The sequence below is a fragment of the Plutella xylostella genome, chromosome 2, assembly GCF_932276165.1.
Source record: "Plutella xylostella chromosome 2, ilPluXylo3.1, whole genome shotgun sequence".
In the NCBI taxonomy this organism is placed as follows: Eukaryota; Metazoa; Arthropoda; class Insecta; order Lepidoptera; family Plutellidae; genus Plutella; species Plutella xylostella.
In genome coordinates, this window is record NC_063982.1 from 457998 (window position 1) to 481109 (window position 23112).

At 41.7% G+C, this 23112-nt stretch overlaps 2 protein-coding genes and 1 non-coding gene across 4 annotated transcripts; 2 read left to right on the top strand and 1 right to left on the bottom strand.

The window, feature by feature from the left end:
- The first annotated feature begins 65 nt into the window (after positions 1 to 65).
- On the top strand, positions 66 to 4276 carry LOC105390395. Of its 2 annotated transcripts, none has more exons than XM_011561695.3 (6): positions 66 to 596; positions 951 to 1068; positions 1618 to 1752; positions 2155 to 3345; positions 3719 to 3867; positions 4192 to 4276. In XM_011561695.3, exons 1-6 carry the CDS (start codon positions 458 to 460, stop codon positions 4233 to 4235), a joined length of 1776 nt encoding a protein of 591 aa, XP_011559997.3. In that variant the 5' UTR covers positions 66 to 457; the 3' UTR covers positions 4236 to 4276. The 2 variants fall into 2 exon arrangements, with proteins under 2 accessions (XP_011559997.3, XP_011559998.3); XM_011561696.3 differs by having other exon boundaries at positions 954 to 1068.
- Positions 4277 to 4805: 529 nt separating this feature from the next.
- On the top strand, positions 4806 to 22910 carry LOC105390394 (F-box/LRR-repeat protein 2). Its single transcript, XM_048626893.1, has 13 exons — positions 4806 to 5004; positions 6472 to 6585; positions 7019 to 7102; positions 7473 to 7580; positions 8293 to 8390; positions 8744 to 8810; positions 9333 to 9435; positions 9843 to 9928; positions 10888 to 11070; positions 12621 to 12722; positions 13004 to 13091; positions 13694 to 13818; positions 20990 to 22910. The coding sequence occupies exons 1-13, from the start codon at positions 4975 to 4977 to the stop codon at positions 21095 to 21097; spliced, it is 1296 nt and encodes a 431-aa protein (XP_048482850.1). The 5' UTR covers positions 4806 to 4974; the 3' UTR covers positions 21098 to 22910.
- Trnaw-cca lies at positions 7676 to 7747 on the bottom strand. Its single transcript has one exon. It is a non-coding gene; the product is annotated as a tRNA-Trp (tRNA).
- Positions 22911 to 23112: the final 202 nt, after the last annotated feature.

Consider the following 23112-nt stretch of genomic DNA (forward strand, 5'->3'; position numbering starts at 1 on the left):
TATTCCGAGTTTAGCGCATTTTCCACAGAGTATATTTCAGTCAAAAAGTAAAAAAAAGAAAAAAAAAGTCAAGTCAAACATCAAATAATGACAAAAAAAACAAAAAAATATCAAAATAAATAGCCACAAAATAGGCATCAGAGTAATTTTGGGTAAAATAAATGAAAATTAACTAAGTTAACTTACGGTAAAGTCAATAATCTTGATAGTGATATAAATGTTAAAACATTTGAAACAATATCAAAAGAACTCTTAATTTTTTTAAATAACAAGTTCAACAAAATCCAAGTTTTCTATCTACTTATCCCATTATTTACCAGACTGAATATGTAACCCCTCAGTAAACCTATCCCCTAAACACCAAGTGCAATCACACTGCAGGAGTCAAAGACAAATCCTAGAGTTTGTTCAATAAACAAAACACCACACATCCCGGCTCAACTGGTGAGAACATACAATGGAACCACAGAAGCCGTTTGCCTGCTCCATAGTGGACTGCGGGATGGCGTTCACTAATGAAGACCACCTTCACGTCCACACCAAGAAGCATGACATGGTGCTGCAGCTTGGTGCTGAGCAGAAGGCTGCTTTTGTTGGTAAATAATTATTATGGAAATCTTTGTCTTCTATGAACATGGGCTGATGATGACTAATCTACACTCATATTACAGAGAGACATTATTGCTTGTTTCGTATTGAATAGGCTCTGAAACTACTGTACTTAAAGATTTTTTATTCTTAAGCTAATTTTTTTTTGTTTAATAGAGCAATAATATATTGCATCATTAGTGAATCACATAGGTTTAAAAGAATTATGCTCTAGTATACTCGATTTCATTCAACTAACAGCCCGATAGGCAGCACTGGGTTTTATAACCCCACTTGATTCACAATGGAAAATCTAATAACTAGAGTCGGAAAATACAATCAAACTCCCCACATTCCTCCAGCAGACCAGACCCCAACGCCGACGCGCTTCATCCGCAACTGCGAGGAGGTGGGGCTGTTCCAGGAACTGCAGAATGTCAACCCCTTCGATGAGGGCTTCAAGAGGGCCATGGAGACTAAGTAATTCATGTTTAACTTAGAATAGAATACTCTATTTTGCAACATTTAAGAAAATATTACAAAAATACAACTTATAAATAAAATAGTACAAAAAGGCGGCCTTATTGCTTAAAGCAATCTCTACTAGGCAACCTTTGGATGAAAGATATAATTTTAACATAATTTATAGGAGTTGAGGTGCAAGGCTTAGTACTTAAACAGTACTTACCTTAGAAGGCAGTGCTAGTGCTTAGATAAAGAAGACTAAGGACAAAGGCTTATGGTGCTCTTTGGGAAAGTCATTTGTCCAGCAGAGTATGATTATGAGCTGATGATGATATTGATAACTTCTGGTTGCCTCACTATAATATGTTATGCCTTTTTATGAGTAAACCATCTTGTATCCATTTACCTTTTTGTAACAAAACTATGATAGTACCATTTTTGAATACATCTGACTTCCCCTAATTAGGCAAACTTTACTCTACTCTTTACTACATAATATTACATTCGTAAAATGCATAAGCATGAAATATGTAACAACAACTCCTAACTCCCCCTCCCCGCCAGGTCGGGCCTCCTCTCGCTGGACCCCGCAGCTGCCTCGGAGGAGCTGCACACCCCACAGATGGTGTTCCCGCTGCTCGGAGACGGAGACGCCGCGCTGTACACCAGCAACAACCAGAGGAATATCACTATTAGCAGGTACTGGGCTCTATTCTATTCTGGGTTCTAGTCTTTGTAGATTTAAGTTGAGATTTTAATAGGGGGTATTTAATTTGATGATTTCATTTTACAATGAACAAAAAAATTTTACTTTCTTAATTTCTATTGTTTTTGAAAGTGTTGCTCCCTGCATCTAAATCTCTTATGAAGCCTTTATGCATATCCAACTAGGTTATTCTTAGAAAAACCTACATTTGTGATCCCACCAATCCGCAATAGACTAGAAGTATGGCCTAAATAGTCCAATCTTAGCTTGAGGACAGGTTTCATTGTGATGTTAGCTTTTGCTTTGCCGTATGTGTAATGGTATAGGTACAGCATTCTGATTTCTTGTCTTGATTAGAAAATTCTTTAATTAATTGCAATGGTTTTACATTTCAGGTCATCCAGTGATGAGTCTGGCGCAATCAAGGAGTATGAAACAACAACTATATCCAAACTAAGAAACGAAGTCACAACTATCAGCAGGATAGTGGGAAAACACGATATTCTAGACAAAATCACCACTACAGATGATGTGTCCATAACCAAACATGAAGAATTTGACGGCAACAGAGATATAGTCAACGAAACTGTATCTTATACTAACAATATCATCAAAATACACAGCAATGTAGAAATAATAACAGGCAATCAAACGAACGTTGAAACACTGAAACACAATATACCTAATTCAGTAGTTTCTTATACAGATTCAGTCATAAAAGACAATGTTATTACGAAAGATGTTCTGCTGACTGATACGAATAAACTACAAGTGCCAGATAAAATGCCACCGATAATGAGCCAGAAGTCCATAGATTTTGTTGTTGATAGTCTTACAAGTGAACATCCGTGCCCACATGAAGTTATAGATGTAGAAACAGATAAAGAAATGCCTATAAGAAAAGTATTCAAACGAAACTTCGAAAATGCCATCAAAAAGTCTGATGAAGAGAAAAAGGTTGCGGCAAAAAGAGGCGTCAAGTTAAACGATGTTATAAAAGCCAAAAATGAATTTAGGAAGATCAAAAAAGAAAAAGAGGACGATTATGAAGTAATTATCAAACTGCCTAATCAACAGTATATTAGAATGAAAGCCGTTGAAGACATACCTGATGAAGATGTTAAACCTCCAATTCTTGATGAAACCAAAGAGAAGTTAAAGAAGGCTTTAAGTGAAAAAGTAGCTCCTAAAATACCAACATTGGATAATACTCGTATAATATCCAATATATTACCAGGGACGCTCTATCCAGTGACCCTAGTCAATCCAACACAAATACTAATAACAAATACTCTTCAGAAAATACCCATACCCATGGAGACATTTAAAAAAACCACAAAACCAGAACAGAATTATAAAAAGACTGTGAAAAGAAAACCAGAAGATAACAATAATATTAAAGTTAAAACAATACCAGAATTTGTTAAAGTAAATAATAATAAAAATGAAAATACACAAAGTAAATTAGGTGAAGATGATGGTAAAAATGTAGGAAAAGTAGTAAGACATAAGGACACAAGTGAAGATAAGTCTACGTTTGCCAAACACTGCCTGGAGAGCCGAAGTGCAGCCTCAAGGAGATATAGGTACCGATGTAATCAAAATACATACAATATAGTTAGTTATAACTAACAAGTCTAACTACTAGCTAGATTATCTGCCGACGACCGATCATAAGGTTTTGTTCTAATATTTGAAGTGTGATATGTGCCAGTCCGTGCCCATAAAGCACAATGATCCACTGTGCTATCACGTTATCCGATATACTATTGACTGACCAGTAAAATAACATTTAAAAATATATATGTTATTGAATTCATTTTTGTCAATTTAGGTATCTGACTATTCAAAATACTGCCCTAAAAGTACAATACTGACCGAAGCTTTGTGAAATGGTGGTTGGTAGACTCATAATCTTGACAACCAACAAATAATTCACGTATTCTGTTCCATTTCCAGGGAGCGCCTAAAGCACACAATGGCGGCCCAAGCCCAAGAGAACGAGCAGCTGAGACAGGAGAACCGGCGGCTGTCCCGAGAGAATGCGGCGCTACGGGCGGCCCTGGTCACACACGCGAGAGGGTGCCGGGGGCTGGATGAGGAGCTTAGTTAGTAGCTTCACTGTAGCTTTGGTATACAGGGTGTTGTAACAATGGTATAGTAAGCCAAAAGGTTGTACTTTTGGAAATTCACGAAAGTTGTTTAGTATGACAGGTACTACATGCACTTATTGCACTTATCACCGGCACTGTTAAAATTTTGCTTAAATAGTATATTTAAACACCATCATCATCAGTCAATCATTGTCCCCATTTATCTCTCAAATAGCGCCATCATAAGCTTGGTAGGACAGAAGGTTGGGAATGCTAGAAAATGGGAGGAACGTTTTTAGCCTTTAACCTAACCTAACTATTAATGTTTTCTTTTTCCAGGTAACCTACAAAGCACAATGGAGAAGATCTCTGGAAAACAATAAATATATTATGAAATGAATATTTGTCTGAAATATGTATATAATATTATCACTCTGGAAATTCCAATAAATTAATGAATGAATTAAATGTTCAAAGATTTTGAATTTTAATAAAAAAAACATAAATAAAGTTCAATATTTTATTTGCTCCATTGTAGGTATAAAATTATTATACTATTTTTTCATTTCGAGCTAAAGCTTCATGAAGAAGTGAGAAAGTTTTGTAGTTATTTTTAAAATGGCTCGATTGCTTTTTGAATCATTTTGAGTATTCGTTCATGGAAAGGAAATCCAGGAAATCAAAGTCACCTTTGTTCAAATTTCGCGGCTATCATCAACCAATAGAAGGGAACGGACCTTCTGTCAAATAAAAATCATTCAGAAACCATGGTTTACAGTTTTGTAAAAACTATAATGTTTGTAGCTTTTATAAAATATAGAATTATAAAAAGTAATGAAAATGTTATGACTTTATCGTAAGAAAAATGATTAAATTTTACAATATTTACAAAAGTACTAAAAAATTATACTAATGCAACGCAACAACAAACTTCAAATACGGTTATACCGTGTTCAAAACGCACCTTGAAATTGCGAAGAAAGATCGTCGTTGGAAAAGTCGTACGAAAAATTCATCCACATTAGTTTTGTTGCGAGTTTCCTCACGTCTGTGTATTAATAATTTAGTGCCGGTGTGTTTAGGAAAGCGTGCATAGTGGCGAAGGTTACCCCATACCCCGCGATGTCGTACTCCGGGAGGACTAAGTTTGAGGTAACTTCTATCGATCAGACGCATTTCAATGTTTTGTGTTTTCATTTTGAGCAGAAACAGCTGACATCGCCTCGCTGGGCGCCGTGCAAACAAGTTCCTTTGTTCTCCCGTTATGGCATTTAGTTAGAACGCAGATAAACAAGGAAACTAATATAAAAATCTTTCTAAAAGTTACGAAATCAAAACAATGGTAAACAAAATAATCGATCTATTTTTAAACTTTTATCTCTCTGTTATTATTTTTTTCAACCAAACACGCGCTTCTGGTTTGTTTGTAAGTTTTATTTTTGGGTTTTTAATCACTTAATTTTCGGTAGTGCTCGAGTTTTTCACCTTTTATTTCCTTTGTTTTGTCTACCTCAGTGTATTGACCCCGGTCGGGCACTGAACCCTGCGTTATACGACATTACGACCGTTATATAGGTTGGTGTGTGAATTTTGAGTTAACTAAGGTGACCTGTTGAGTTTGGGAAGTCACCTAAAAATAAATGAGTTTAAAATATTCATTACCTCACTAGAATACTGAGTTAATTTGTCTGCCTTTTTATTTCTATTGTAAACTATTAGGTAGGTGCTTAAAACTTAGGTAGTTTTCTTAGTTACACAAACTTAAGTAGGTAATAAAATCACATTAATATTCTAAAAGCAAATATAGTACTAATCATCTGTTATCAATATATTGTTGGGCATACATTTCCTCAAGAAATCCTCAGATGTCCTCCACTAGCCCCTGACTTCCACTTACTTCCTCATCCAGTGGCCAGTACCAAAATTAAACCAGAAACTTATAGTTATTTACTTAACATGTTTATAAACAAAAGTAGTTATACAAGTTAATGTTTATAAGATAAGAGGGGTTTATCAGGTTGTTATCGGTTACCTCCTCAGACGGTAGATAAACGACCAATGTTATGTTTGCACACACTTCCTATAGAGTTAGGGAACTTAGAAAATAGTTATTAAAAGATGATACATCTGTTATCCTCTGTAACAGATGATAACAGATGTTGATGATGAAGGCATTATAGAGTTCAATCTACTGGAAATGCCTTCCTCTATCACCCATTTACAGGAATACATTAACTTAGCAATTACCTTGTATATTTAACAAAATAAAGACTTCTTTGATTGAGTTCTTAGGAATGTAGGAATGATTTTAAATAAGTAATGGTTCAAATGTTATGATGACCTAATTTGCTTCTCGATATTGAATTGTTTCAATTTGTTAGTTTGCTCCGTCAAATGCTAGCTTTTGCTGAGTGCTTTGCATAAAATGTAGGGTACTCTGTACATAGTGAAATCTTAAAATGGTAGATTTTTTTAAATAACCTTTGTGGCCTTTGTATAATAACCAATAGTATAATATGAATATTAAAATATGACTGCCCAGGGTGAGCCTGTGTATTAGGAACAGGCGATATCTTTCTTTTCTCCTTTTGTATATTTGAAATATTCATTGATCAACAGATATCCCGGTTCTCGAGCGACGACGAGAGCCACATCAACAAGAAGCTGCCGAAGGAGCTGCTGCTGCGGATCCTCTCCTACCTGGATGTGGTCTCGCTCTGTCGCTGCGCACAGGTATGGCGTTGTATACAGCAGATGCTGAGCTGGTGCCTTTTTGATGGCAATTGTTTTTATTCTGTCTGCTTTGTTGTATTATCAGGTTGTTGTCAGTGGGTCAATATTTGCTATCTTTATCATCCATTCATTTCTATTCTATTCTCTGTGGCGGTGTAAGTACCTGCACCTGCCTCTCTCGAATGGAACCTTTGTACATGTCCCCAAGGTCAAAACACTTCCTTAGCTTGCAACAACAACAAAATATGGTGACCTGGTGCCTTTTTGGCGGCACCAGGCCTTTTCCAAACAGCACCACTACACTCTGTCCAGAGTCCCAGCAAGCTATAGGGTGTCACAAACCTATGCTTGCTGGTTTGTGGGTTCCACTATTAACTAGAGAAAGTTTACCCTGCTCATCTAACAAATTATCCTATAACAATCTTATTTTCAGGTTTCAAAACTATGGAATATCCTGGCCCTGGATGGGTCCAACTGGCAGAGGATAGACCTGTTCAAATTTCAGACTGATGTAGAGGTGAATTCCATTAATAATCATTAAAAAAAACGCTCCTATTGGGCTCAAATATTATCAGGACTCGCACATAACGTAGTGTTTTATTTCTCTGTGTCGCAAATTTTGAGCAGACAAAATCTGTAATGTGTAGGTAGGTAAACTATACTAAACTATCATTGAAATTTTCAGTTTCATGTAAGGTATTTAATTTATTTCCGCAAACGTTTAAACCAGGTTTAGCTAATGTCTAACTGTTAGATAGTGCTAAATATCTGTCTGTTGTAATAGCTTTTATCGTAAGCGTAAAATCGTAACAGTATTACTTGTATTTTTTGTTCTTGTTGGTATCTAATTAAATTGGTCATTAAGATGTACTTAATGTTTATTCCAGGGTCCAGTAATAGAAAACATCTCACAGCGATGCGGCGGGTTCCTTCGGCAGTTATCACTAAGAGGGTGCGAAAGTATAGGCGATGGATCCATGAAAACACTAGCTCAGGTATTTATAACATCTTCAGTAGTCTACTTGAAATGAAACTCCTTGGAGTGGGCCAATAAAACAAAAGTGAAATTAAAAAAACAAAAAGGAAATTTTGACCCCGACGTGATTTGAACACGCAACCTTCTGATCTGGAGTCAGACGCGCTACCGTTGCGCCACGGAGTCGATGGGAGGGAGTGCGAATTTAACGATATGCTTGGGCAGGTGTCGCACAATGCGATAAGAAGCATACACTATTTTGGGAGTTCATTGTATTTTGTAGGGGATTAGGAGATATAAATATACGAAAGATAATAATAATATCACACATTGATCAGCCATTATCAATGAAACATGCAATGTGTGTGATTTAAAGGCACTTTCAGCGGAATGAATGGTGTCCCACGCTACTTTGGCCTATTTTTACCCCCAATGATAAAGAGGGGTGTGATAAGTTTGACCTGTCTCTGTATCTGCCTGTGGTAGCGTAGCTCCCAAAAGGTGAACAATTTTCGATTCGTTTTCATAGCAAATGTTATACCAAGTGTTCTTAGTCATAATATTTTATCAAAATTGGCTTAGCCGTTCAAAAGTAATCTGACTTTTGTTGAATGTCGGGGGTTTTTAACTTTGGTTAGATTACTTAGATTATAATAATATGATCTTTCCTCGATAACGATCCACTGTAGAAAGTTGGAACATTATGATAAATACGGTAAATTTTGTTGCAGTTATGTCCAAACATAGAAGATCTAAATCTGAACAAGTGCAAGAAGATCACAGACCAGACCTGCCAGGCGCTCGGGAGGAGGTGCAATAAGCTGCAAAGGTTAGTCTATTTAAGAATACTTATGTCACGGCTTTACAAGATGAAGTTATGATCACATGATTCTCCATTCACTTTTGTATTAATGTAATTAATCTTTTCTTACTCAGAACCTGTAGTGGCTACAATATAATTAAATATAGTTACATATTTTATAAAAACACTTTCCACGAGAGTTCTACTAGGCAGTGACAGTGACAGTGGCCGTCTCACGAAAAATCCTATCGATAAGGTGTCCAAAAAATTCGTGATATGGCGACACTTGATACGTAACGTAACCCTTGAAGGCCACTTTCATGCACCCTATTATGTCCTTTGTGTAATATTTACCACTTATGATTTTATGTATTTTCCAGGATAAACCTGGACTCGTGTCCGAGTATCACAGACATATCACTGAAAGCGCTCTCTGATGGATGTCCTGTAAGTACTTTGACTGTTAAAACTTATAACGCCTCTGTTGTTGAAAATAAATGTCACAGACTTTTCTAAATTCCATAAGGATGAGGCTCCATTGGTGTGTTGCGTTGCATCGCTATGTCGCAAAGGAATGGTCATAATAAAATCATTATGGCAGCGACAACCAATGGGGCCTTACTCTAAATAAGAGTAATATTTTGACCTAAACATACGCAACTTTTTGTCCAAAATACACTGCTCAGATTTTGATGCGATCTTCGACCATGTATACATTTCCACCCGAAATATCCATCGTTCGGCTGAACCGATTTGGATGCGGTTCTCACTAAACTATTATTTATGATCTGACTGTAGAGAGTCTGGTAGAGATTTCTATGAGTAACAAGGTCGCCTTTTTGTACTGTGTTTCTTTTTAAGTTAACTTTTTTGTATTTCTATGTTTTGGTGATATAAAGGGTATCTCGCGTTCAGCTTAACCGATTTCAACGCGGTTTTGACTTATCTACTCGTTGTTTCGTTTGTCAGCTGCTGACGCACGTGAACGTGTCGTGGTGTCAGTCGCTGACGGAGAACGGCGTGGAGGCGCTCGCCCGGAACTGCCCTAAGCTGAAGAGCTTTATATGTAAAGGTTAGTGGTTTGTGAGTGAAAATATATCAATCCTCAGAAAAAAGATTTTGACATACCTTATTTTGAGAGGCTGTCAGTATTTCTGTAACCATTTTGACCACAAATTCGCCATCACATCATAATAAACGTCCCCACTGCTGACACATCATAATAAATCATAAAAAAATATCAAAATTGTTCAAGTTAATAGTATCTATCCTGTACTTTTTCTTTCTACTATATTATTTTAAATGGGGAAGAGAACCAAGTGACACTTTGGCAGTACTATCGAGTGTGCCTTTTTGGCTCTGACCAATTACATCACATCTAATTAATTGTAACTGGGGAATCAGGCACAGTCGCTTTAGGCACCATCTGTAATTAGCTTTTAGTTTTTCTCCCCATTGATTGTGTAATTTATCCCGCAGGTTGTAAGAACGTGAACGACCGCGCGGTGTCGTGCCTCGCCACCTACTGCCCCGACCTCGCCGTGCTCAACGTGCAGGGCTGCGATGTGAGTACAACGTACATAGATAAACCCCGGTCAGCAAGCACAGAGAAAATCGGGTCGTTGACCTTTGCATCTACAACTAATCGCAATCCATGCCGCTCGCAGCAAGGTTACTGTGTATCGTACCGTACCGAGTGTGAGGCAGAGACAAAATGTAAAACCGTTTTTCGCTGTGCTTAGCGACCGTGCTTTGTATAAAATATTCTTTATTTGTACAGTCACCAAAAGAGATATGTGTGCCACCCCAGCGCAAATTCGAATTTAGAGATAGACGAATCGAATAGGTAATATTTTACCGATACAGAAAAACAATCTCAAGTAAAGTACATATATTTTATATAGCTGTTCCCGCGCGCTTCGCTTCTCCTTAAAAACTTTTCCCGTGGGAATTCCGGGATAAAAAGTAGCCTATGTTCTTTCCCAGGGTCTAGACCATATGTATACCAAATTTCATTCAAATCCGTTCAGTAGTTTTGGCGTGAAAGAGTAACAGACAGACAGACAGACAGACAGACACAGTTACTTTCGCATTTATAATATTAGTTAGGAGTGTGTTGTTTTATTTATTTATATAGTCTATAGTATGTACTGTCTAAGTAGTATACCTTGCACCTTTACTTCCATTAATTATGTTAAAATTGTCTCTTCCATCCAAAGGTTGTCTGGTAGAGATTGCTTTAAGAAATAAGGCCGCCTTTTTTGTACTTTTTTATATATAAGTTGTGAATTGTAATGTTGTCTTTAACGGTGCAAAATAAAGAGTATTCTATTCTATTCTAAAGTAATTTTCATATAAAAAATAATAAAATTGAAGTGGCCCGTGACGCTGGGGTAGCCAATGTATTTATTTTTCTGTATGTATACTTAATTAAGGAAGAAAGTCATGATTGGTAGAGTTTTCTTAATTCTATTACCATCTAACTAGTATATATGTTTGTAAAAATTTCAACCTCTCCCCACAGAACCTAACAGACGACTCGATCTCCCGCCTCGGCCCGTCCACGCGCCGCCTCTGCCTGTCCGGCTGCGCGCGTCTTACGGACAACTGCCTGTCGTCACTCGCCGCCAGATGTCCCCAACTGGTGACCTTAGAGTTAGCCGGGTGCGACCAGCTGACTGATGCGGGCTTTCAGGCGTTAGCCAGGGTAAGGAAAAACAGGAAAAAATACTTGAATAAAGCAACAAAAACATAAAAGTAAATCAATGCCATCTAGCGGTATTTTTGCGTACTAAAGTTAAACAACGCCATCTAGCGGATTTTTCAGCGCACTAAGTTGAAAAAGCGCCATCTATAACCTTATTACGGTACTACTGCGTTACTCCCCGCCGCCTCTGCCTGGCCGGGTGCGACCAGTTGACTGATGCCGGGTGAGCAACATTCTAAAATAGAAAATTCAAGATTTCGGATGACAAGACCCAATACCCCATCCACACGCTCGGCGAACAATGGCAAACAGCAAACAGCAAACAGCAAACACTGACGTGTGGATGGGTGTTTGTCGTTGTTTGCCTGTTTGTGTTTGTGTTCGCCAGTGTTCGGCATCGGTGTCGGTTTTTCTTGCCAGATCAAAGGATGTTCGGCAAACAGTTTTCTACGTATCCACACGTCTGGCAGCGATCAGTATGCGCGCTGAGCTTGGAGGAGGCGGACGTATCAACTTGCTACACTTTTTCGTTGACGCGCATTTTTTTTTATGTATGTTCACCGATTACTCCGCCGTTTATGAACCGATTTTGAAAATTCTTTTTTTTTTTGTATTGGGTTGAGCTCCCAGGTGGTCCCATTTTTTTTCAGATTTTTATTTCACCCATAAGGAAAATGGGTAAAGGGGTAAAAACAGGGTATGAATTTCCATTTTGGACACATATTAACCGATTCTAATGAAATTAAAAACATAAATATAGTTCTTGTAACAAAAAAATATGATGGTGACCTTGCGCTGATCTGATGATGGAAACGGAAGGCAGTCAAGGGAACTCCTCAACAGTATATAGCAACTACCTCGTGTTTAGGCTTGAATGATTCGTATTGATTAGTAGGACTTTTTGGTATCATTTGCATCTTACTTTTGATTAAAAATTATTGCAAATAAAGTAAAAACTATAAAATAAAATAATAATTAAAAAGAAGAAGTCAGTTTTTTTATTTTTATTATTATTATCGCCACCATTATTACACCATCGTCTTTGCTTTCTTCTTATTTTCCTTTTTTCTTTCTCTTGCTTTAATTTATATAATAAAAATATGTCAACCCGAAAGTAATAGCTCGTCGTCCGCCTTGTTTGCCGGTTCGGAATGTTATGAGCGTTCGCCGAGCATGTGGATGGCTGTTTGTGTTCGGTGATTGTGGTTGGTGTTTGTGACTTTGTTTGCTGTTTGCCGTGTTTGTGACAAACAGCAAGCGTATGGATGGGGCTCAAGAAACACACGGAAAAAGACAATTGAATAACAAAAACTAAATAAACACGAGTAGTGACAATCTTCTCAATTTTATATGGCGCGGAGATAGTGCAGCTGCTTACCGCTAGGTGGCGTCTCTCCTGCGCCATACAATTTTAATTCACCTTTACTTGCCACTACTCGAACGGAGTTTTCAACTCGCATTTTACCCATACTGTATGTATATTTTTCACCACCCTGTATAACACTGGAGTTTTTTCAACACCCTATATAACACTGTCACGTTTGTTACAGAGTTGCCGCATGCTGGAGCGCATGGACCTCGAAGAGTGTGTCCTCATCACGGATTCAACCTTGACACATCTTGCCATGGGCTGTCCTAGGCTGGAGAAATTGGTGAGTACATTGTCATCTTCAGACAGAGGCTTGGGGCCGCTTGGGGTTCGAATCCCGCCCAGGGCAAACATTCGTGTTGTGATCACTTGTGTCTGGTTGTCGTTTACCCTATCCTACTTAATATTATAAATGAGAAAGTTTGTGAGTGTGTCTGTTTGTTATTTCTTCACGTCAAAACAGCTAAACCGATTGTAATGAAATTTGGTATGGAGTCAGTTGACACCCTGGATTAAAACATAGGCTACATGCATAACAAATAAATAAATTCCGTTCGTCCACAGACCCTATCGCACTGTGAGCTGATCACAGACTTCGGCATCAAGCAGCTCTCAATGTCGCCGTGCGCCGCCGAGCACCTCACTGTGCTGGGTGAGTGATGTTATACGTTTGTCAGTGTCACGAGACCTCTTGAGGAATCTTGGACCAGTGGGAGTCACTCTATATGACGAAAAACGAAGTTTCGGAGCGCTGCTGCACGAGCCACGACTCTGTCTGGTTGTATTAAACGTGCCGATTGCGTGACAGCTCTCGGTTTTCATTTTTCGTTACTATAGAGTAACCCTCCACGTGTGTAAGTGTTTGTGATCGCCTTGACGCTGTATTAAGCCAATGCCCGGCTGTATTTTGTAATCCATTGCTACTACAATGGATTTACATAATGTTTAAATGCACTGTACAAGTCATCCTATGATTGTTTGTTTACCTTTTGGGACAAGTGAAAAAAATGCTGTAGAATATGGTAATTGACAAGTGTAAACACCAGCTGAGCACTGTCTTATAATGATCAGATAACTTTTATCTGACTATTGAAACATCAGCCCTTATAATATTTATTATATCAGTAGAAAGTTGTCCTTTTACAGATCATCATACTATTACGTTATAAAAAATAATAATTTAGTAAAAATATAAAGTCCCAGTTGAAAACAAAGTACACCTACCCTTCAATCTAACCCCCCGTCCACCCGCAGGTCTAGACAACTGTCCCCTAGTCTCAGACGCTGCGCTGGAACACCTGGCGTCGTGTCAGAAGCTGACCCTGATCGAGCTGTACGACTGTCAGCTCGTCACTAGGAACGCTATACGGAAACTTAGGGTGAGTTGGGTACTGGTACTAAGATACAATAACGGGATTTGACCAAGAAGGCATTTTAAGAGGTGGTGATGACCTGATCCTAAGATAAAAGACCCCTTATTCATAGAAAAGTTATAGGACCTTTTAGCTATTGAACAATTTGTTCTTTGACAGAGAGGGACAAAACAGTTCAATCGAACGTTCAGTTCAGCTAAACGTCCTATAACTTTTCTATGAATAAGGGGGATCGTGTTTTTATGAATGCAGGAACATTGAGATGAACTATCAACTATAACTTATTATACAAACTCAAGTTAAAACGTCCACCAACCCGCACTAGGCCAGCGTGGTGGACTAGGCCTTAACTTTTCCGTCATTGGAAGGAGACCCGTGCCCCAGCAGTGGAGACTTGATGGGTTATGTTATGATGAAGTTCAGTTTTAGTGTTTGGCCACCGACACGCTAAAAAGAGAATATGATATTTCAGCTCCTGTACTGTATTTTCCTTAGCTTTAATATACTTTTTTAAAGCCTACTTGTTTATTTACTATTGCTGGAGGAGCAAGGGGGAAGTTTAAAGGAAAGAAACTGACCTGGCAGGAACGGTTGTCCGGCTGATCAAATGCGTTTGACCTCTTCGATTTTCCACCCGGTCTTCTCCAGGTTGATGTGCTGATGTACCGGTGCGCGGCGTAGAGCTACGTGTGTTGTAGTACGCGGCGGATTGTGCTTCTATCGCGGATTGAGTGACGGGAGCGTAAGGTGCGTCGACCGACTCGTATCGCGGCGGTGGTAGAAGTGGACGAGGGTCAGTCGTTGAGGTGGCAGATGACAGCTAGTGTTCATCTACCTGCAGTTTCCATTAGGATAGGGAAGGTGGGAAGGAGTTACAAGCATCTGTGTACCTGTCTGTCAGCTGTTTGTGTGTGTACCCACGAAGTTCCTTGACCCTATGCCTATGGCCCCAACATAAACCGCCCCCCAAAGAGCGTCTAGGCTCTTTAACGAGAAAGTAAAAACAAAATTTAAAAAAAAAAAACATATAAGAAAGATGATTTTCCGAGGTGATATTCCGCATGAAAAAAAAAAACAAAAAAAAAAGTAATACCTACCTAAAAGTTATAAAACTAAATTACCTACCTAGTAAACCTAACAGGGCGGCTGGGGTGGGATCCACAAGCCAGCCTAATCCTGCAAAGTGGGAAGTCGACACAGCTTAGCCATCGAACGCAGGCATGTGCCAGAGCCCGTCTTGAGTTTGACAACCCGCACGACCCCGTCGGGTCCAGGGTGCAGCTCGAGCACTCGCCCCTTGCGCCATTGTAGAGGTGGCAAGTGGTCCTCCTTAATCAAAACCAAGTCTCCCAACTGAAGGTTGGGGAGATCTTTGGTCCACTTGCCACGCTGCTGCAGAGTGTGCAAGTACTCCAGCTGCCACCTGCGCCACACGTGCTGAGCAATCTGCTGCACAAGCTGCCATCGCTTCAAGCGTGGCATTGGGATATCCTCGAAGCAGGGCTCGGGTGGCGCCACCAACGGTTGACCGATCAAAAAGTGCCCGGGGGTGAGCGCCTCCAAATCATTTGGGTCATTCGACAGAGCACACAACGGCCTCGAGTTAAGCACCGCCTCTACCCGACAGAACACGGTCATCAGCTCCTCCAAAGTGAGAATCCTATCCCCGATGGTTCGTTTCAGCAGCTGCTTCGCGGACTTCACTGCGGACTCCCATAACCCCCCCATGTGCGGACTATACGGTGGATTCATGTGCCACCTGACACCCTGACCAACCAGAGCAGCGTCTATGTCACTCTGCTTGCTCCGCAAGAAGGTTTCTACCTCCGATAGATGACGCCTAGCCCCCTGAAAGTTCTTCCCACAATCGGAATGGACATCCGACGCCAATCCCCTTCGCGACACAAACCGATGGAATGCTGCCAAGAACGCCTCGGTAGTGAGATCTGTGGTGACCTCTAAATGCATCGCCTTAGTGGCGAAGCAAACGAAGACACACAGATATGCCTTGTGGGACTTCGCATTTCGCAAAGTGGAGGCCTTTACTAGGAAAGGCCCCGCGAAATCAATGCCGACCTTCAGGAAGGGACGAATTTGGCCTACACGGTTGGGAGGTAAGTCACCCATGAGCGGCTGCAAAGGTCTAGCCTTCAGGCGGTGACACCGGTGACACATATGTATTCGGTGTCGAACCACACGACGCGCTGAAGGGATCCAGAACCTTTGGCTCAGCACCGAAATCAAGCATGCAGGTCCGGCGTGCATGTGAGTGACGTGGTGGTAGTCGACAATCAGATCGGTCAGACAATGCTTCGAAGGCAAAAGGATGGGATGCTTTGCAGAGAATGGCAAGCCGGAGTGCCGAAGACGTCCACCTACACGAAGAAGACCCTCTGAATCCAAAAATGGACTGAGCTGAGTCAGTCGCTTGAGGGGTTTCTTCTCGCGCAGAGCTGTGATCTCCTCAGAGAAGGAAGTCATCTGCACCAACCTAATCATTCTCAGCAAGGCACCATCAAGCTCCGAAACCGTCAATGGTTCCGGTACGACCAACGGGTCATGTTTGGTCGGATGATTGCGACTTCGAACATTGCGGATGAATCGCAAAACCCAAGCCATTGTTCGCTTGGTTCTTGATAGAGAGCTGTAGCGACCGACAATGAAAGAAGGGTCTACAGCTACTACCTCTTCCTCGCTCGCAATGGTTCCAGTATGCACTTGGGCACTGGACGAGTTCACCGCAACGTTCTCCGGCCAAGTGGAAGGGTCGTCCCGTAACCAAGACGGGGACCACCATAAATCATGCCCGACAATTTCGTCGGGTCGAAGACCTCTACTGGCGCAATCAGCAGGGTTGAGCGCTGATGGAACGTGTCGCCACTCAGTTGAAGGAACGAGACCCTGAATCTGGGAGACCCGATTTCCTTCAAAGACCCCTAACTTATGCGGTGGAGTGTGAATCCAGGCCAAAGCGATGCTGGAGTCACACCACGCAATTGAGTGGTCGACGATCATCTTACTCTGCAACACCGTTAAAACATGATGCATCATGCGAGCCAATAGGAAGGCTCCTGATAACTCGAGGCGCGGTATGGTCATCTTCTGCTTGATGGGTGCCACACGGGACTTGCCCATGAGAAGATGCACCGTCGCCTCACCTGACGCGTCTAGCACGCGTAAATAGAGTACGGCTGAGTACCCAGATTCCGAGGCATCGCTGAAACCCATCAACTCACGGGTTTGAGGTTGATCAGACGATACAAATCTTGTAATCCGGGGCAGCCGTAAATTGACGAAGCCCTCTGCGAAGGAAGCCCACTCAGTGGTGAGTTCTTCGGGCAGAGGTTCATCCCAACCTAAATTGTGTGACCAAAGACCTTGTAAGAAGGCCTTGGCCTTGAAGGTCACAGGAGTTAGGTAACCACAGGGATCGTAGATACGAGCAACATTCGACATAATCTCCCGCTTACTTCTGCATCTTCCGAAAGGTGAAACATGGTAGACGAAGCTGTCCGAGTCCGAATTCCATTCGATCCCCAAGATCTTGAAAATGTTGTCCCCTGATTCCTCGAATCGAAAGGGACACTCCAAGTGATCGCTAGGATAGCCGTGGAGGACCTCATCACGGTTACTGGCCCACTTCCGAACAGTGAAACCCCCTTGTGACAACACATCGACCACCTGCTGTTGCAACAGCTTCGCTTCCTCAATGGATCCGCAACCACTGACCACATCATCAACGAAGGTGTCTTCCCGAAGGATACGGGCAACCTCTGGACACTTGACCTCGTTGATGTTGGCTAACTCGTGCAAGACGCGGATCGCTTGATAAGCCGAGCTGGATACGCCATAGGTGACGGTTGTCAGCTCAAACTCCCGGAGGGGCTGGTCCGGTGACTCGCGCCAAAAGATGGTCTGGTACCGACAATCGTCGTCGTGCATGCGCACATTCCGGTACATCTGCTTTATGTCGCAAGTGAACACGACTGCGTACGTGCGAAAGCGCAATATGACGTCCGAAATGTGCTGTTGCAGCTTGGGACCAGGCATCAAAATTTGATTCAGCGAGACACCGGTGGAGCTGGGATGAGACGCATCGAAGACCGCCCTAAGTTTGGTGGTGCTGCTGCTCTCCTTGAGAACCCCGTGATGAGGTATGTAGTACCTTTCGTTACAGCTAGGCGTGGACACAGGCCGCATATGGCCAGTTTCAAGGTAGTCGGCCATGAATGCGCTGTAGAGCTGGTGAAGCCTGGCGTCTCTCTGTAGTTTGCGCTCTAAGTTAAAGAATCTTTTCAAGGCGTATGTACGGGTATCGCCCAGAGGCATGTGGGTGGATTTGAAGGGAAGTCGCACAATAAACCGTCCCGTCTCGTCCCGAGTGTGTGTCTCCACAAAATGCCTTTCACAAAGAATGTTCTCTGGACTCTCTCTTGCACGGCGGTGGCTGGAACCTCCTCTACCTCCCAGAACTTGGACAAGGTAGAGTTCAGCTCGTCGGTCGTGCAAGACAGAGACATGAGACTACACACTTGAGAGTTGACTGGCGCTTGCCCCATCAAAATCCACCCAAACACAGATTCATGCGCTGTGGGAAACCCTTCACCCAACTGGTAAGAACCGCCCTTGAACACCTGACTATACAGGTCCACGCCTATGAGGACATCGATGGGACCCGGGGTGGACAGCCTGTCATCTGCAAGCATAAGATGTTGGCACCGCTCCATGACACGTGGAGATACAGAAGCAGTAGGGAGATTACCCGTGATGCGCTTTAAAACTACAGCTGTGGTTACCAACCCAGGAGCTGACCGATCATGACGGGATGTCACTCGGATCTCAATGCTGCCATTGGTCCGCTGAGCAGATGAACCTCCCAAACCATACAAACTGCCAGATGAACTGCGGGGAAGCCGCAGCTTCTGGGCCAAATTCTCCGTAACAATTGATACCTGAGATCCGCTGTCCAACAAGGCTCTCACTATATGTACGTGACCATTACAGTCAAGTACTCCGACCATCGCTGTTCCCAGCAGCATGGTGCTCTGCACCCTACCGTCAGAGACCGTCGAGTTGAGGGATGCAGCCGAGTGCCCAGACACTGCGGGTAGACTTTCAGAGGGCACTACCATAGATGATGATGATGTGGAAGCTATCGGAGGTGATGATGATGATGACTGTGATGGAGACGTTGAAGATGAAGATGATGGTGCAAGATGCAATTTGGTATGGTGGCGACCATTGCACACTGAGCACCTACTTTTTGATGTGCATCTATTTGCAGAGTGAGAGCGCAGACAATTGTAACATAGGCGCTGCTGTGTGACTACCTCCTTACGTTGGCTAGGTGTCATGGCGTTGAATGTGTCGCAGTTATAAATACAATGGCTACCCCTACAGAGCACACATGAAATGTCCATAGCGGCAAGACTTGTTCTGGTTTGTGAAGTCCCCGGAGTCCCCTGGTTGCTTGAACCCCTGGAGCCACCAACAGCCTCCAACACCCTAAGCTGGTTCTCCAAGAAGGCAAGCAAGCAGGAGAATGTGGGTATGGTGCTAGAAGAACCATCGAGGCTAAGCTCAAACCTACTTCTAAGGTCTTGGGTAAGTTTCCTAAGGATGATGTGGAGTAATAAGAAGCTCCAAGACTTCACATCAAAGCCTAAAGCACCGAGAGCCATACTGTTCTCCTTAATAACATTAACAAATTTGCGGAGGTTGACTGCTGAACCCTGTCCCAATGATGTGGACAGTATGGCTTCTAGGTGCTTATCAGCTATAAGCCTCTTATTTTCATAGCGCTCCTTGAGAAGCTGATAAGCAATACTATAGTTTCCGTCGGACAACTGCAGGTGCTTAACTAAGGCGAGAGGTTCCCTATCCAATGCGCCGACCAAGTAATGCATTTTCTGAACATTGGATAGACCCTCATTGTTGTGGATGAGGCTATCGAACAACCCTATGAAGTTGGGCCACTCGGTGTAGACACCCGAGAAACTCGGTAGATTTATTTTGGCCAGTTGAAATTGAGTTGATCTCGGCTCCACCCGAGTACCGCTGCTAGTCGATAAAAATCCCTCTGCTATCACTTTCACGGAATAGACCATCTCGCAGAATTTTATATAATTATGGTCAGCCTGTTCCAGCGCGGACTCCTCAACCGACAGACCCTTCAGGCTCGTGTAGGCGTCCCGATATAGGTCACGCATCTCTTTTAAGTCCTCAAAACGGACTCTGAACATTGAAACGCTAGCTGGGTCCGACTTTCCCTGCAAACTACAAGCTAGCTTGTAGATCCCAGCTAGGTACTGCTCTGCAGCCTCCAGCTGGGCCATACACACTTTGGTGGGGTCGGCTGAGGAACCCCTAACAAGTTTGCTTCCTGATTTGCTCATTATTGATGATTATTGTTATTTTCGTCTAATAAAATAACCTAAAAACAGTCCCAGATAAAAGATATTTAAAAGTTACGTGTCAAAAGTAAAACGAAAGTTGGTCTGTGAACCTAATTCTCAGAATACGGTTGGGTACTAGTGATGGGAACTCGACTAACCGATTTATGCCGATTGACCATAGACACCAAGAGAACAGAACAACGTGACGTAACGATGACACGCACAAACAGCTGACTGAAGACTTCAGTTTCAGTTGTGAAGTTTAGACAGATGGTTGTAAATAAACCGGGATGGACTGAAAATAGGGAATCCGGCTCGAAGGACCATGAAATGGAGGAGCAAGGGGGAAGTTTAAAGGAAAGAAACTGACCTGGCAGGAACGGTTGTCCGGCTGATCAAATGCGTTTGACCTCTTCGATTTTCCACCCGGTCTTCTCCAGGTTGATGTGCTGATGTACCGGTGCGCGGCGTAGAGCTACGTGTGTTGTAGTACGCGGCGGATTGTGCTTCTATCGCGGATTGAGTGACGGGAGCGTAAGGTGCGTCGACCGACTCGTATCGCGGCGGTGGTAGAAGTGGACGAGGGTCAGTCGTTGAGGTGGCAGATGACAGCTAGTGTTCATCTACCTGCAGTTTCCATTAGGATAGGGAAGGTGGGAAGGAGTTACAAGCATCTGTGTACCTGTCTGTCAGCTGTTTGTGTGTGTACCCACGAAGTTCCTTGACCCTATGCCTATGGCCCCAACAATTGCTAATATTTAAATAAACATTCTTGTCCCCAGAACCACCTCCCCAATATCAAAGTCCACGCGTACTTCGCCCCCGTGACGCCCCCGGCGGCGGCGGCGGGCGCGCGCCCCCGCTACTGCCGCTGCTGCAACATCATGTGAAACCTGCGCCGCTGCTGCGCGTTCTAGAACTATATAGAATTATCTAGAACGTTCCAGAACGAAGGAGAACGATAGAGAAGACGGCTTTAGGTGTGAGGTATTGTGACTGTTAATTAAATGGGGTTTAAATGTGAAACTTGCGCCTGTGCTGCGCGTTCTAGAACTATCTAGAATTATCTAGAACGACGGAGAACGATAGAGAAGACGGCTTTAGGTGTGAGGTATTGTGACTTTTTTGGTAAAGCCGTGTAGATGGGCTGTGGATACTGATGTGGTACGTTCTAGAAGGATAAAGAAGTACCGAGAAGGACACAGAAGATGGGTGATGGTGTGAGGTTATGTGACTTTTTGACAAATGGGGTGTAAATGTGAAACTTGCACCGTGGTAGAATGAAAAAGAAGTACAGAAAAGGACACAGAAGATGGCTGATTGGCTGTAGTTGTGAATTTCTTGGACTTTTTAATAAGCCGTGTAAATGTGGTAGGAATACGGTTTTGTTCTAGAACGATAAAGAACTACCGAGGAGGACGCAGAAAATGCCTGATGGTATGAAATATTGTGACATTTTCTTAAAGCCGTTTGCATGTGGAATATACTTTCCTAGAAGAACCAAGAATGGCTAGAAGAATCCAGAACGACTGAGAAAGACTGAGAAGATGGAAAATGGATGAATAATAATTCGGTGACTAAAGTAAATCGACTTGACTGAAACAAATGAATTCGATACTTTTAAAAACGCTGATCACCGACTAAATTATGTTCTAGAAAGACTCAGAACGTTGTACTGCGATTTTTTTACTCAATTGATTAAGGCACCGTGTTGAAATCAAGTGAACTGTTTACTGACTTACCACGATCTAGGAGATAAGAGAACGGGACAGAAAGAAATAGCATGTAAAACCTAAACCTAATGTGGGACTTCTTGAAGATAATAAAGGAATATTCCCAGAGCAAAGGTTTTAATCAATCCTTCTGCGGTAACAAGTGAAAACGACTTTCTAGAAACATCGAGAAAAATAAATAATATGTGAACCAGTGAAAAATGTACAGTCAGCTGCATAAGTAGCTATACACTTTAGTACCTTGTCAATCTGAAACTGCCTATCCATTCATTGAAATATTGACGGTTCGTCAGTTTGACAAGGTACAGAAGTGTATAACGACTTAAGCAGCTGACCGTATGGTCAATATGGTCCATTTTCATCCGCCTATGTATTATAATATCATTGTAATTGTAATATCTTCTATAAAAAAATATAATAATTTCGACTGTAGCAACAAGGTTATCGCGTAAGTAACTAAAAAACAAAAGTACCAACTAGAAAACACCAAAAGAAAGTAAATAAATATTGCATCTACTTAATTTATATTTTGTCATGAAAGGTTCACATAAAACGAACATAAATATATAAATTAACAATAGACGCCTGTAAAATTAACTCAAAACATGTTTATCTTTAAATCTATGCAATCAACTTGTACTTTAAGGATGAACTCTGTTACATAACTTGTAAATAAATCCATGTCATAATGTTAACATGGGATCATATGTTATGAGTAGAAAAAAAGCTGCAACGATTAAACCTGCATTTGTTGGTCTTAAATACCCGAATAAATTGCTACATTTTCTAAACGTAGGTTCTTAGATGAAAAAAAATACTAAGTACGAAAATTAATGAAAAAAACTCTTGAAAAATTGTTGTTTCTAGAATCTAGTTTTGTGATCGACCGGATCGCATTCAAATCTAATTTTATTGTACATGTGTGAAATATCAAGTACTATTAAACTGTAGTAAATTATTCTTACACTACTCGTGCGGTAGTGGTTTACTGTGTTGCAAAAGTAACAGAGCCAAAAAGGGGGGCCATTCTGACAACTCTTGTTCTACGACTTTTGAGAGTTTATTTAATAAGTACAATATTGCGCAAACATGACATATGAGTGTACAAAAGGTGGACTTAACGCTAAAAGCATTTTCTACCAGCCAACCTACAACAGGTACAGAATTCGTGT